The sequence below is a fragment of the Caenorhabditis remanei genome, chromosome IV, assembly GCF_010183535.1.
Source record: "Caenorhabditis remanei strain PX506 chromosome IV, whole genome shotgun sequence".
Lineage (NCBI taxonomy): Eukaryota > Metazoa > Nematoda > Chromadorea > Rhabditida > Rhabditidae > Caenorhabditis > Caenorhabditis remanei.
Genome location: NC_071331.1, coordinates 1,037,871 through 1,052,579, shown reverse-complemented (window position 1 = coordinate 1,052,579; position 14,709 = coordinate 1,037,871). Strand labels below are relative to the sequence as shown.

The 14,709-nt window shown below is 40.8% G+C and overlaps 2 protein-coding genes across 2 annotated transcripts in view; both read right to left on the bottom strand.

Annotated features, from left to right (window-relative positions):
• The window catches only part of GCK72_012179 (uncharacterized protein), a gene marked incomplete at both ends in the record, with an annotated part of 4,200 nt that extends 832 nt beyond the window's left edge, over positions 1 to 3,368 (bottom strand). The window contains 3 exons of the mRNA XM_053728897.1: positions 7 to 1,722; positions 1,772 to 3,079; positions 3,131 to 3,368. Coding sequence (XP_053583669.1) covers positions 7 to 1,722; positions 1,772 to 3,079; positions 3,131 to 3,368 — 3,262 coding nt within the window. The remainder of the gene's footprint in view (positions 1 to 6; positions 1,723 to 1,771; positions 3,080 to 3,130) is intronic.
• Positions 3,369 to 6,632: 3,264 nt separating this feature from the next.
• Positions 6,633 to 10,172, bottom strand: GCK72_012178 (uncharacterized protein; the record flags this gene model as incomplete). The annotated part of the gene is made up of 4 exons (XM_053728896.1): positions 6,633 to 6,715; positions 6,811 to 8,526; positions 8,576 to 9,883; positions 9,935 to 10,172. The coding sequence occupies 4 exons, from the start codon at positions 10,170 to 10,172 to the stop codon at positions 6,633 to 6,635; spliced, it is 3,345 nt and encodes a 1,114-aa protein (XP_053583668.1).
• Between the last annotated feature and the right edge of the window lie 4,537 nt (positions 10,173 to 14,709).

Genomic DNA, 14,709 nt, shown 5'->3' with positions numbered 1-14,709 from the left:
CCCAACCTCCAAGTCCATCTGGGTAGAAAAGTGGATAACACATGACATCGCACAATTCGGAGAAGATGCTGATCGGTTCAATCTCCTTGTCTTTGTGATCTGGATTCCTTGGAAAGATGTCGAGTCCTCTTGGCAGCATATTCGAATCGTGGCCATCCCATGTGAATGCAACTGAGATGTATCCATCTCCTTTCCGACTTGGACGGCAATACACTCCATTGTGGAACTGAAGAGCCTTCATCTCATCTTCGGACAGTTCAGATGGGGACACAATCCGGAATCGAAGTTGCTCGTTTCCGAGATATCCTGCTTGATGTCCGGCGTCCAAAAATTCCTTCTCGATCTCCTTCATGCTCTTGTAGGACTCATACAATCGGTTGTTTTCGTCCATATACTCCTGAATTTCCTCGAAAAGTCTGGCCAGATCCTTTTTGACTGATGTTTTCAATGTTTTAGCTCGTTCCTCGGCAATTTGCTTGTTCTCACATTGAAGAACTATAAAATTGGCATATCTTGGTGGAGCCGAACTTTTTGCATTGAGAGCCGAAGGATGAGCCGAGACGACTCCTTTGACCTTCATAGTGTTGATTCCTCTTGGTGCCTGGTCTTGACGGTTGTATCGAATGCTGGCCATAGAGAACGCAGCATTAATCTGTGTCAGCTGTTTTCTGTATTTGTACGCAAACACTCCTTCGACGGGTTTTGGTTGACGTTTCATTGGTGGAATCCAGACTTTTCCGTTCTTGCAACAGTTCCACGATGTTTCACAAGCAAACTTCAATGCTCCACACCATGGGCATGGAACGTCTCGGTCTCCAATATCGATATATGCGGGATATTTGGCGGCATTATTGGAAGTGGGAAACGCAGAATCGTGTGGATTGTGACATTTGGCAAATGGAGAAACGTTGATAACTTTGAATCTGAGCGAAGCCAACTTTCGTGCAATGTAGACGTCTACAGTGCAAATTTTATCACCGAATTCCCACAATTGCTCCTCATCAGGCATATCGTCATCTTCATCATCCATGTAATAATCCATGTCATCTTCATCATCGGCCGGGTTTGGGTGCAAAACGTCGATCATAGCTGGTCCATAAAACCGGAACATTCGATTCCGAAGGCATTTTTCCACCTCAAGATCTTCATTGAGATGAAGTTGATTGTGGTGTTTGAAGACGGCAGTCTCGCACTTTTTGAACTGTTCCATTGATCGTTCGTGATCTTCCGCCGATGTTGCGTTGTTAACAGCAATACTTGCCGCTTTTAAAGCATCAAGCAGCTTCTTTCTTCTCGAATCACAATCTCCAGTCACGATTTCTTTGTCATACTTAACCGGATCATAGCAACGCAAGATGTGGTCGTTTCCAACTTTCTCGCAAAAATCGGTATCTGCCATCAGTTGCTCCAAGCGTTCGAGTTGTCTGACGAAGACTCCCTCTCGTAAATCATACCATTTCTTGAATTGAGGTTCAATAATCTTGTGGAAATCAGATGAGGTCCTTGCTGCCATTGACTTGAATTTTCCATCTCCATAAATGAACACCGGCTGGTACGCTTCAATGCTTCCCAATATGTCATCTTCGTGATAAAAGGCAAAACATCTACGATCGAGTGTCCAATTTTTGATAATGTTGTCTTGATGACTCAATTGGGTCATGAACACTGAGAGGTGCTCATGAATGTCGCTTGTCGAAAGACAGTTGCATTTGTATGGAGCTTCTGGAAAATGTAAATGTTAAATTTTGTGATTAAAAAAAATAAAACTCACTTGTGAGCGTGTCCTTCCACATTTGAACCACGTGTCGATGAAGCCATTTCTGCCCATGGAAAGTGCGTTGACGGCGTAAGTAATCCTCGTGTTTCGGCGAGTAGTGCAGTTGGGCCACTGACATGTCTTGGAAGTACATGTAGTAGTAAGATAGAATCCAAAGTTTTCGCAACATCTTGTTTGATCCACAGAAATGTTCCATATCGAATCTCACATCGAGCAAATTATGAAATGTTGGGACCACGTCAATGCTGGCACCATTTTCGATTGACTGCGTTCCCTGGATAAGTCCCTTGCGAGCCGACTTCTTGTAGATGTTGAATCCTACGGTGTCATTGATTCCAGTTTGTTTCAACATCAACGCATGGATTTTCCGTAAGGCTTCGTCCGTCGCATTCGCGTTCATTTTGCGATCATGGCTGAGCTTGAAACATCTTCGAGTCATGTCGGTTCCCGGGATTGTCGCGTAATAGACGTTCGTCTTGAATTTGTCAAAAACGTGGTCTTCATAGCCAAAATATAAGCCTTCCTTCGTCCAATGGGTAAGGTCGAATTCTCTGATGTAAGAGAGAAATTCGCCAATGTCATTGTACGCATCAAGATTGGCTGTGACAAAATAGATCAGTTGCAAGTTGGTATGTTTAACTGATTCCATGTATGCAAAAACAGTTTGCAGACAAATAGCAATAGATTTTTTGTAACATCCATGGACTCCGAAAATAGGGAATGCAAGACTGTTAATATTCGCTTTGTCGGCTGTCAACAAGCATGACAAATAGGAAGCACGTAAGTGAGTCTCGGAAAGGATGGTGAGTTTCTCATTTTTCAGGTAAGGTGGTTTCACAAGAATTGTTCGTCTCGTGGTACCAATATCAGTTTGGAAGCCCCAATCAATGAGTTCAGACTCATAGTTTTTCAGTTTATCGTGGAGATTATTGTCGAAATCTTCCTTAAAACTGTCAACTTTAGTCTTATCCAATTTCGAGAACATTGTCAGCATCCTCTGATACACTGATATATCCTCAGAACTGTGGCCGTCATAGTAGGGAACCACAATTGCATTGGTTTCGACATCGAAAATATCGATGAGTCCAATGCGAACTTTACAGTTCTTCTTTCCTCCTGGTACACGTTGCGGGACGATTTCCTTTGTACACGCTTTTTTTGGAGTAGGTGTTGGGACGTTGCTGGATTTGGACGTATCTGCTTGACGTTTCCGTGGTTTCTTCTCCGCTTCTTTTGTTGTTTTCTTGGTCACTTCTGATGTTGAATCCATAGTATCATCCTCGAAGTCATCTTTTCCATCATCTGTAAATAGCTCCACGTAAAAGTATTCAAATTCAAACAAAAATTAAGTACCTTTTGTTTCCTCGACCTTTGCTAGCTTTTGTCGTGCACGGGATTCGCTCTTTTGAAGCCGTCTATATTCCTTCAATTCCTCTGTGGTCATATTCTTCAATCCCGGTTTGTTGGATTTTGGAACTCCTGAAATTCCTGACTGCTCTTTCTCTTCGGCTTCCTTTTGTCGTTGTTCCCGTTTCCTGTCGCGGGCTTTTTCTCTTTTTTCAGCATCGGTTTGCTTTCGTTGTCGTACCATTCTGAAAAATGAAAAAGAAATAGGTTAATAAGAGAAAAATTGTAACGGACAGAAAAAAGAACACTTATCAAGTTAGACAGAAACACAAAGAATAGAGTGGAAAAATAAAAAAAATGAAGAGGTTGCTTTCGAGTCACCATCCAAGACGATGTCGAATGGGATATAATGATTTGGTATTGCCAAGAATCGAGCACATCGACTTTGGAACCTATTCTGCGTACTCAACCATTTCTGCGTACTCAACCATTTCTGCGTACTCAACCATTTCTGCGTACTCGCGCGCGAAAGATAAGATGGAGTATACTGCGTTTGGAAGATAAGATATACTGTATCTGTCGGCTTTGATCAAAGGGACTTTAAGAAGTGAGCCGACGGTTAAAATAATAAGAAAAAGTATACTGGCGGCTCGGAAAACAAAAAAGTATATAACAAAGCACTGCGCAATGTTTCAACAGCATAAAAATACACTTCAAAAGAATTCGAATGCAAAAAAAATTAACATTCTACGGCAATTTTGAACAGAGTTACGATTGATTGAAGTTGTAGGCTGGCGCGCCGTTGACGTGAATTTGAATTTGAAAATGTAGGTCATCAGTTGTTTATCAGAGATGGAATCAAAACTGGGTCAAATAGTCATCATACGTCATAATCCTTTCCCAGGAGGCGAAGAAAAATGATGACTATTCAAAATAGTGTCTTGTTTTGGTATTTTTGAAAAAGTAGGTCAACAATGAGTTCACCACCGGTCATGACCCCACCTTTTCCGCTTTCCAGAAGACCCAAAATTCAAATATTCTTCCCATATCCCCGATGAGAATCCGATAAGAGTGCCGAAGGGCAGTGGGTCAGGTCACCCTCCCACAGAAAAAATCGTAAATAAGGCCTATTTGCACTTTGAAGCGAGTTATGGCGTTTTGAAAGTTTGAGTCACTGTAACTCGGCTCAAAATCAATATTTTCTGAAAATCTTTTTTTATCCATTAGATAATTGCAATGCCAATAACATATTTGAAAATCAGAACAATCCCAACAAAAACACTCAAGAAAAATGCGGCAGAAGCGCCCCAGCTCGAAAACCCACTGCAAAAGCTGTTTTCTCCACAGCTCAGCTCCCACCGGGCCGATTTGGCTGAAACTTATATATTCCATTAGATAATCCCGAGCTGACTAACATATCAGAAAAGCAAAACATTTTTAGTGGAAAAATTTTTCAGTGCGGGCCAAAAACCCCTAAAAAACAGGAAAAAAACGCCTCCTGAAAAATTTTTTCACTAAAAGTATTACAAATTTTATATCAGTTTGTTCAGATTTTTATTCTACGTCATATATTTTTGTCAGAAATAACAATTTCTCAAAACTACGCGCGCTACAGGCGCCGGAAGAAAAAGGGGGGGAGGTGTCGGCAAGTCGCCTTTTTGGTGTATTTTGCGTGTTTGACTGGGTGTCCTGGGAAAACGGTCACTCCGATCATAAATCTTTTTATTTTAACGGATTCCCCGTCCAATTTTACGTACAATAAGTAAGTTTCAAGTAAAAGTATCAAACACAACCCGAGATATAAGAGACAAAGTGAAAAAATTGAGAATTTTCAAAATTTCCGACATTTTTCCACTTTGCCGCTCATAAAAATTTTTTGAAAAAAGGTATCAATATAATTCTTTTTTCACTTTTTAGCCACATTCATCCTCTACAAACCTATATACTTTTGACAGCCATAACTTAAAAACTGATCCCACCAGAAGCCATGAAAGTTGAAAAAAAATTTTTTTTTTCGAAAATTTCCAGAATTTTTTCACTTTGCCGCTCATAAAAATTTTTTGAAAAGAGTTATCAATATAATTTTTTTTTTACTTTTTAGCCAAACTCATCCTCTACAAACCTATATACTTTTCATAGTCATAACTCAAAAACTGATCCCGCCAGAAGCTGTGGAAGTTGAAAAAATTTATTTTTTTTGGCCAAATTTTCGAGTTGGCTCCATTCTACGGCTCACAGCTCAGCTCCGAGTGGCTCAATCAAAAAACCACTGTAAAGCCGTCATATAGAAGAGCTTTCCAAGCTATCAAAAAAAAAGCAAGTAAATCGGTCCAGTCATCTCTGAGAACCGAGGCGTGACACGAATTCAGACACAAAAGTTGTGTCACCCCATACCTACGGGGTTTTATGGAAGAAGGCGGCAGACTAGCGTCCCGAGCCTAACGGCTCGCTCCGCTAGGTGGGGCTTCGCCCCACGCGCAGTGCCCAGCAAGCTTTGAATTTTTGTTCTACGACCATTTTGAACCAAGTTATGAGCGATTTTCTATTTTATGTGACCCAAGCAAAGAGGAGATCAGTAGCTTTCGAATGGTAGTAAGATGAAGGTTCTACGACAATTTTGAGCCGAGTTATAAGGATTTGAAGTTTAGAGGCTGGGGCGCCGCGAGGCGCGAAGCTTCTGAAGTTTATCAGTGGGTTATCACCCTGTGGGGACACATCTGAAGCCGCGATGGCAAAACTGTAAATCTACCACCCTGTGGGGACACATGTGTCGGGCAGTTTCTCCATTGACTGATGTTTTTGCCATCCCGGGAAGTTGAGTAATAAGAAGATGGCTCTGGAAAGAAATGTTTTGAATGCAAAAAAAAGGCTGTTATTATTTTTTAAGTTTTATTATTCAAATTAAAAATCTACAATAAAAAGAAACAAAATAAATGTTCTGAAAAAGAATTAATCGAGGTCATCGAGGCCATCCTCATATTCCTCATAGGCTTTTGCACATCCCTCAGCAACTTCTTCGTCTTCTCCAGGAACTTCCACTTCTTTCTCCTCCAATTCGGTTTGCCAGACATAATTGCTGACATCGAAAAATTCTTCTTCCTCGCCGTCAGAATTGAATGTCGCAATATCTTCTGGACCGAATGGATCCATATCAGTCAGAGGGATGTCCCTTGTCTTCTTGCTCTTATCCAGCACGTAATAATATTCTCCGTACCTTTCCACTCTAATCAAGTTGGGTTCTTGTCCGATTTCATCGTTCAATGGGTTTTCTTGCATGTCTTCAAGTTCTCCATATGCCAAAATTTTTTCATTGTCCAAGCTGAAAAAATGTAATTTTTATTTGTCAAACTTAAAAAGCAACTCACTTCATCGGATCATCCTCTTCATTCAAGGCGGCCTCATCTTTCTGATAGTCATCATCCATGTCATCGTCCATGTCATCGTCCATGTCATCATCCATGTCATCATCCATGTCCATGTCATCGTCAGCAGGCTTCTTTTTTGTTTTTCATTTGATTTCGAAATTTCCATGTTTTTGAATTCTGTAGTGAAGTCGTAGTCGAAGTAATCGTCCGGGTCCTCTCCATTTTCCTTGATGATTTCCAAATGCTCTTTGATTCGTTGTTCGAATGTTGGTGTTTCACTCTTTTTTCCGGTGTAGCGAGGATATTTTTTCAATCCCCAACCTCCAAGTCCATCTGGGTAGAAAAGTGGATAACACATGACATCGCACAATTCGGAGAAGATGCTGATCGGTTCAATCTCCTTGTCTTTGTGATCTGGATTCCTTGGAAAGATGTCGAGTCCTCTTGGCAGCATATTCGAATCGTGGCCATCCCATGTGAATGCAACTGAGATGTATCCATCTCCTTTCCGACTTGGACGGCAATACACTCCATTGTGGAACTGAAGAGCCTTCATCTCATCTTCGGACAGTTCAGATGGGGACACAATCCGGAATCGAAGTTGCTCGTTTCCGAGATATCCTGCTTGATGTCCGGCGTCCAAAAATTCCTTCTCGATCTCCTTCATGCTCTTGTAGGACTCATACAATCGGTTGTTTTCGTCCATATACTCCTGAATTTCCTCGAAAAGTCTGGCCAGATCCTTTTTGACTGATGTTTTCAATGTTTTAGCTCGTTCCTCGGCAATTTGCTTGTTCTCACATTGAAGAACTATAAAATTGGCATATCTTGGTGGAGCCGAACTTTTTGCATTGAGAGCCGAAGGATGAGCCGAGACGACTCCTTTGACCTTCATAGTGTTGATTCCTCTTGGTGCCTGGTCTTGACGGTTGTATCGAATGCTGGCCATAGAGAACGCAGCATTAATCTGTGTCAGCTGTTTTCTGTATTTGTACGCAAACACTCCTTCGACGGGTTTTGGTTGACGTTTCATTGGTGGAATCCAGACTTTTCCGTTCTTGCAACAGTTCCACGATGTTTCACAAGCAAACTTCAATGCTCCACACCATGGGCATGGAACGTCTCGGTCTCCAATATCGATATATGCGGGATATTTGGCGGCATTATTGGAAGTGGGAAACGCAGAATCGTGTGGATTGTGACATTTGGCAAATGGAGAAACGTTGATAACTTTGAATCTGAGCGAAGCCAACTTTCGTGCAATGTAGACGTCTACAGTGCAAATTTTATCACCGAATTCCCACAATTGCTCCTCATCAGGCATATCGTCATCTTCATCATCCATGTAATAATCCATGTCATCTTCATCATCGGCCGGGTTTGGGTGCAAAACGTCGATCATAGCTGGTCCATAAAACCGGAACATTCGATTCCGAAGGCATTTTTCCACCTCAAGATCTTCATTGAGATGAAGTTGATTGTGGTGTTTGAAGACGGCAGTCTCGCACTTTTTGAACTGTTCCATTGATCGTTCGTGATCTTCCGCCGATGTTGCGTTGTTAACAGCAATACTTGCCGCTTTTAAAGCATCAAGCAGCTTCTTTCTTCTCGAATCACAATCTCCAGTCACGATTTCTTTGTCATACTTAACCGGATCATAGCAACGCAAGATGTGGTCGTTTCCAACTTTCTCGCAAAAATCGGTATCTGCCATCAGTTGCTCCAAGCGTTCGAGTTGTCTGACGAAGACTCCCTCTCGTAAATCATACCATTTCTTGAATTGAGGTTCAATAATCTTGTGGAAATCAGATGAGGTCCTTGCTGCCATTGACTTGAATTTTCCATCTCCATAAATGAACACCGGCTGGTACGCTTCAATGCTTCCCAATATGTCATCTTCGTGATAAAAGGCAAAACATCTACGATCGAGTGTCCAATTTTTGATAATGTTGTCTTGATGACTCAATTGGGTCATGAACACTGAGAGGTGCTCATGAATGTCGCTTGTCGAAAGACAGTTGCATTTGTATGGAGCTTCTGGAAAATGTAAATGTTAAATTTTGTGATTAAAAAAAATAAAACTCACTTGTGAGCGTGTCCTTCCACATTTGAACCACGTGTCGATGAAGCCATTTCTGCCCATGGAAAGTGCGTTGACGGCGTAAGTAATCCTCGTGTTTCGGCGAGTAGTGCAGTTGGGCCACTGACATGTCTTGGAAGTACATGTAGTAGTAAGATAGAATCCAAAGTTTTCGCAACATCTTGTTTGATCCACAGAAATGTTCCATATCGAATCTCACATCGAGCAAATTATGAAATGTTGGGACCACGTCAATGCTGGCACCATTTTCGATTGACTGCGTTCCCTGGATAAGTCCCTTGCGAGCCGACTTCTTGTAGATGTTGAATCCTACGGTGTCATTGATTCCAGTTTGTTTCAACATCAACGCATGGATTTTCCGTAAGGCTTCGTCCGTCGCATTCGCGTTCATTTTGCGATCATGGCTGAGCTTGAAACATCTTCGAGTCATGTCGGTTCCCGGGATTGTCGCGTAATAGACGTTCGTCTTGAATTTGTCAAAAACGTGGTCTTCATAGCCAAAATATAAGCCTTCCTTCGTCCAATGGGTAAGGTCGAATTCTCTGATGTAAGAGAGAAATTCGCCAATGTCATTGTACGCATCAAGATTGGCTGTGACAAAATAGATCAGTTGCAAGTTGGTATGTTTAACTGATTCCATGTATGCAAAAACAGTTTGCAGACAAATAGCAATAGATTTTTTGTAACATCCATGGACTCCGAAAATAGGGAATGCAAGACTGTTAATATTCGCTTTGTCGGCTGTCAACAAGCATGACAAATAGGAAGCACGTAAGTGAGTCTCGGAAAGGATGGTGAGTTTCTCATTTTTCAGGTAAGGTGGTTTCACAAGAATTGTTCGTCTCGTGGTACCAATATCAGTTTGGAAGCCCCAATCAATGAGTTCAGACTCATAGTTTTTCAGTTTATCGTGGAGATTATTGTCGAAATCTTCCTTAAAACTGTCAACTTTAGTCTTATCCAATTTCGAGAACATTGTCAGCATCCTCTGATACACTGATATATCCTCAGAACTGTGGCCGTCATAGTAGGGAACCACAATTGCATTGGTTTCGACATCGAAAATATCGATGAGTCCAATGCGAACTTTACAGTTCTTCTTTCCTCCTGGTACACGTTGCGGGACGATTTCCTTTGTACACGCTTTTTTTGGAGTAGGTGTTGGGACGTTGCTGGATTTGGACGTATCTGCTTGACGTTTCCGTGGTTTCTTCTCCGCTTCTTTTGTTGTTTTCTTGGTCACTTCTGATGTTGAATCCATAGTATCATCCTCGAAGTCATCTTTTCCATCATCTGTAAATAGCTCCACGTAAAAGTATTCAAATTCAAACAAAAATTAAGTACCTTTTGTTTCCTCGACCTTTGCTAGCTTTTGTCGTGCACGGGATTCGCTCTTTTGAAGCCGTCTATATTCCTTCAATTCCTCTGTGGTCATATTCTTCAATCCCGGTTTGTTGGATTTTGGAACTCCTGAAATTCCTGACTGCTCTTTCTCTTCGGCTTCCTTTTGTCGTTGTTCCCGTTTCCTGTCGCGGGCTTTTTCTCTTTTTTCAGCATCGGTTTGCTTTCGTTGTCGTACCATTCTGAAAAATGAAAAAGAAATAGGTTAATAAGAGAAAAATTGTAACGGACAGAAAAAAGAACACTTATCAAGTTAGACAGAAACACAAAGAATAGAGTGGAAAAATAAAAAAAATGAAGAGGTTGCTTTCGAGTCACCATCCAAGACGATGTCGAATGGGATATAATGATTTGGTATTGCCAAGAATCGAGCACATCGACTTTGGAACCTATTCTGCGTACTCAACCATTTCTGCGTACTCAACCATTTCTGCGTACTCAACCATTTCTGCGTACTCGCGCGCGAAAGATAAGATGGAGTATACTGCGTTTGGAAGATAAGATATACTGTATCTGTCGGCTTTGATCAAAGGGACTTTAAGAAGTGAGCCGACGGTTAAAATAATAAGAAAAAGTATACTGGCGGCTCGGAAAACAAAAAAGTATATAACAAAGCACTGCGCAATGTTTCAACAGCATAAAAATACACTTCAAAAGAATTCGAATGCAAAAAAAATTAACATTCTACGGCAATTTTGAACAGAGTTACGATTGATTGAAGTTGTAGGCTGGCGCGCCGTTGACGTGAATTTGAATTTGAAAATGTAGGTCATCAGTTGTTTATCAGAGATGGAATCAAAACTGGGTCAAATAGTCATCATACGTCATAATCCTTTCCCAGGAGGCGAAGAAAAATGATGACTATTCAAAATAGTGTCTTGTTTTGGTATTTTTGAAAAAGTAGGTCAACAATGAGTTCACCACCGGTCATGACCCCACCTTTTCCGCTTTCCAGAAGACCCAAAATTCAAATATTCTTCCCATATCCCCGATGAGAATCCGATAAGAGTGCCGAAGGGCAGTGGGTCAGGTCACCCTCCCACAGAAAAAATCGTAAATAAGGCCTATTTGCACTTTGAAGCGAGTTATGGCGTTTTGAAAGTTTGAGTCACTGTAACTCGGCTCAAAATCAATATTTTCTGAAAATCTTTTTTTTATCCATTAGATAATTGCAATGCCAATAACATATTTGAAAATCAGAACAATCCCAACAAAAACACTCAAGAAAAATGCGGCAGAAGCGCCCCAGCTCGAAAACCCACTGCAAAAGCTGTTTTCTCCACAGCTCAGCTCCCACCGGGCCGATTTGGCTGAAACTTATATATTCCATTAGATAATCCCGAGCTGACTAACATATCAGAAAAGCAAAACATTTTTAGTGGAAAAATTTTTCAGTGCGGGCCAAAAACCCCTAAAAAACAGGAAAAAAACGCCTCCTGAAAAATTTTTTCACTAAAAGTATTACAAATTTTATATCAGTTTGTTCAGATTTTTATTCTACGTCATATATTTTTGTCAGAAATAACAATTTCTCAAAACTACGCGCGCTACAGGCGCCGGAAGAAAAAGGGGGGGAGGTGTCGGCAAGTCGCCTTTTTGGTGTATTTTGCGTGTTTGACTGGGTGTCCTGGGAAAACGGTCACTCCGATCATAAATCTTTTTATTTTAACGGATTCCCCGTCCAATTTTACGTACAATAAGTAAGTTTCAAGTAAAAGTATCAAACACAACCCGAGATATAAGAGACAAAGTGAAAAAATTGAGAATTTTCAAAATTTCCGACATTTTTCCACTTTGCCGCTCATAAAAATTTTTTGAAAAAAGGTATCAATATAATTCTTTTTTCACTTTTTAGCCACATTCATCCTCTACAAACCTATATACTTTTGACAGCCATAACTTAAAAACTGATCCCACCAGAAGCCATGAAAGTTGAAAAAAAATTTTTTTTTTCGAAAATTTCCAGAATTTTTTCACTTTGCCGCTCATAAAAATTTTTTGAAAAGAGTTATCAATATAATTTTTTTTTTACTTTTTAGCCAAACTCATCCTCTACAAACCTATATACTTTTCATAGTCATAACTCAAAAACTGATCCCGCCAGAAGCTGTGGAAGTTGAAAAAATTTATTTTTTTTGGCCAAATTTTCGAGTTGGCTCCATTCTACGGCTCACAGCTCAGCTCCGAGTGGCTCAATCAAAAAACCACTGTAAAGCCGTCATATAGAAGAGCTTTCCAAGCTATCAAAAAAAAAAGCAAGTAAATCGGTCCAGTCATCTCTGAGAACCGAGGCGTGACACGAATTCAGACACAAAAGTTGTGTCACCCCATACCTACGGGGTTTTATGGAAGAAGGCGGCAGACTAGCGTCCCGAGCCTAACGGCTCGCTCCGCTAGGTGGGGCTTCGCCCCACGCGCAGTGCCCAGCAAGCTTTTAAATTTTCTTCTACGACCATTTTGAAGCAAGTTATGAGCGATTTTCTATTTTATGTGACCCAAGCAAAGAGTAAGTGAAGAGCTTTCGAATGGTAGTAAAACCAAGTCTGTACGACAATTTTGAGCCGAGTTAGAAGGTTTTGAAGTTTAGAGGCTGGGGCGCCGCGAGGCGCGAAGCTTCTGAAGTTTATCAGTGGGTTATCACCCTGTGGGGACACATCTGAAGCCGTGATGGGAAAGCTGTAAATCTACCACCCTGTGGGGACACATGTGACGTCATGGTGATAACCAGATTTTATTGATCTGAATTCAAAGGACCGCGGGTGCATGAAAGACCCCTCGAAATTCAAAAAATTAGGCCATTACACAAAAGTAGGTCAAAAGTTCATCACCGGTCATAGTCTCCACCCAGAAGACCCGAAATTCAAATATTCTTCCCATATCCCCGATGAGAATCCGATAAGAGTTCCGACGGGCAGTGGGTCAGGTCGTCCTCCCACAGAAAAAATCGTAAATAAGGCCTATTTGCACTCTGAAGCGAGTTATGGCGTTTTGAAAGTTTGAGCCACTGTAACTCGGCTCAAAATCAATATTTTCTGAAAATCTTTTTTTTATTCATTAGATAATTTCAATGACAATAACATATTTGAAAATCAAAACAATCCCACCGAAACTACCCAAGAAAAAAGCGGCAGAAGCGCCCCAGCTCGAAAATCAGGCGAAAAAGCTGTTTTCTCCACAGCTTAGCTCCCACCGGGCCGATTTGGCTGAAACTTATATATTCCATTAGATAATTCCGAGTTGACCAACGTATCTAAAAAGCAAAACTTTTTAGTGAAAAAAATTTTCAGTGCGGGCCAAAAACCCCTAAAAAACACGAAAAAAACGCCTCCTGAAATATTTTTTCACTAAAAGTATTACAAATTTTATATCAGTTTGTTCAGATTTTTTTTTAACATAATATATTTTTGTCAGAACTGAAAAATTCCCAAAACTACGCGCGCTACAGGCGCCGGAAGAAAAAGGGGGGGAGGTGTCGGCAAGTCGCCTTTTTTGTGTATTTTGCGTGTTTGACGGGGTGTCTTGGGAAGACGGTCACTCCGATCATAAATCTTTTATTTTATCTGATTCCCCGTCCATTTTTACGTATAATAGGTAAGTTTCAAGGAATAATATACAATACGACCCGAGATCGAAAGAAAAAAGTGAAAAAATCGAGAATTTTCAAAATTTCCGACATTTTTCCACTTTGCCGCTCATAAAAAATTTTTGAAAAAAGGTATCAATATAATTCTTTTTTCACTTTTTAGCCACATTCATCCTCTACAAACCTATATACTTTTGGCAGTCATAACTATAAAAGTGATCCCACCAGAGAAAGGGAAAGTTGAAAAAATTTATTTTTTTCGAAAATATCCGGAATTTTTCCACTTTGCCGCTCATAAAAATTTTTTGAAAAGAGTTATCAATATATTTTTTTTTTCTCCTTCAAGCCACATTCATCCTCTACAAACCTATATAGTTTTCATAGTCATAACTATAAAACTGTTCCCACCAGAAGCTGTGGAAGTTGAAAAAATTTATTTTTTTTTGGGTCAAAAAAATTCAGACATCACTTATCAGCTTATCACTCAGCCCGTATCAGTGCTATCATTACCAAAATTCACAGGCATGATGGGCCCTACTTTTGCTATCGATTAAAAAAAAAATTAGCCCAAAAGCTTTATTCCCAACCAAGTTATTAACGTCCAACCAAGCGTGACACAAAATTTCTACAAAAAGTTGTGTCACCCCATACCTACGGGTTTTTAGGGAAGAGGGTGGCAGACTAGCGTCCCGAGCCTAACGGCTCGCTCCGCTAGGTGGGGCTTCGCCCCAGCGCAGTGCCCAGCAAGCTTTTAAATTTCTTCTACGACCATTTTGAAGCAAGTTATGAGCGATTTTCTTTTTATGTGACCCAAGCAAAGAGTAAGTGAAGAGCTTTCGAATGGTAGTAAAACCAAGTCTGTACGACAATTTTGAGCCGAGTTAGAAGGTTTTGAAGTTTAGAGGCTGGGGCGCCGCGAGGCGCGAAGCTTCTGAAGTTTATCAGTGGGTTATCACCCTGTGGGGACACATCTGAAGCCGTGATGGGAAAGCTGTAAATCTACCACCCTGGGGACACATGTGACGTCATGGTGATAACCAGATTTTATTGATCTGAATTCAAAGGACCGCGGGTGCATGAAAGACCCCTCGAAATTCAAAAAATTAGGCCATTACACAAAAGTAGGTCAAAAGTT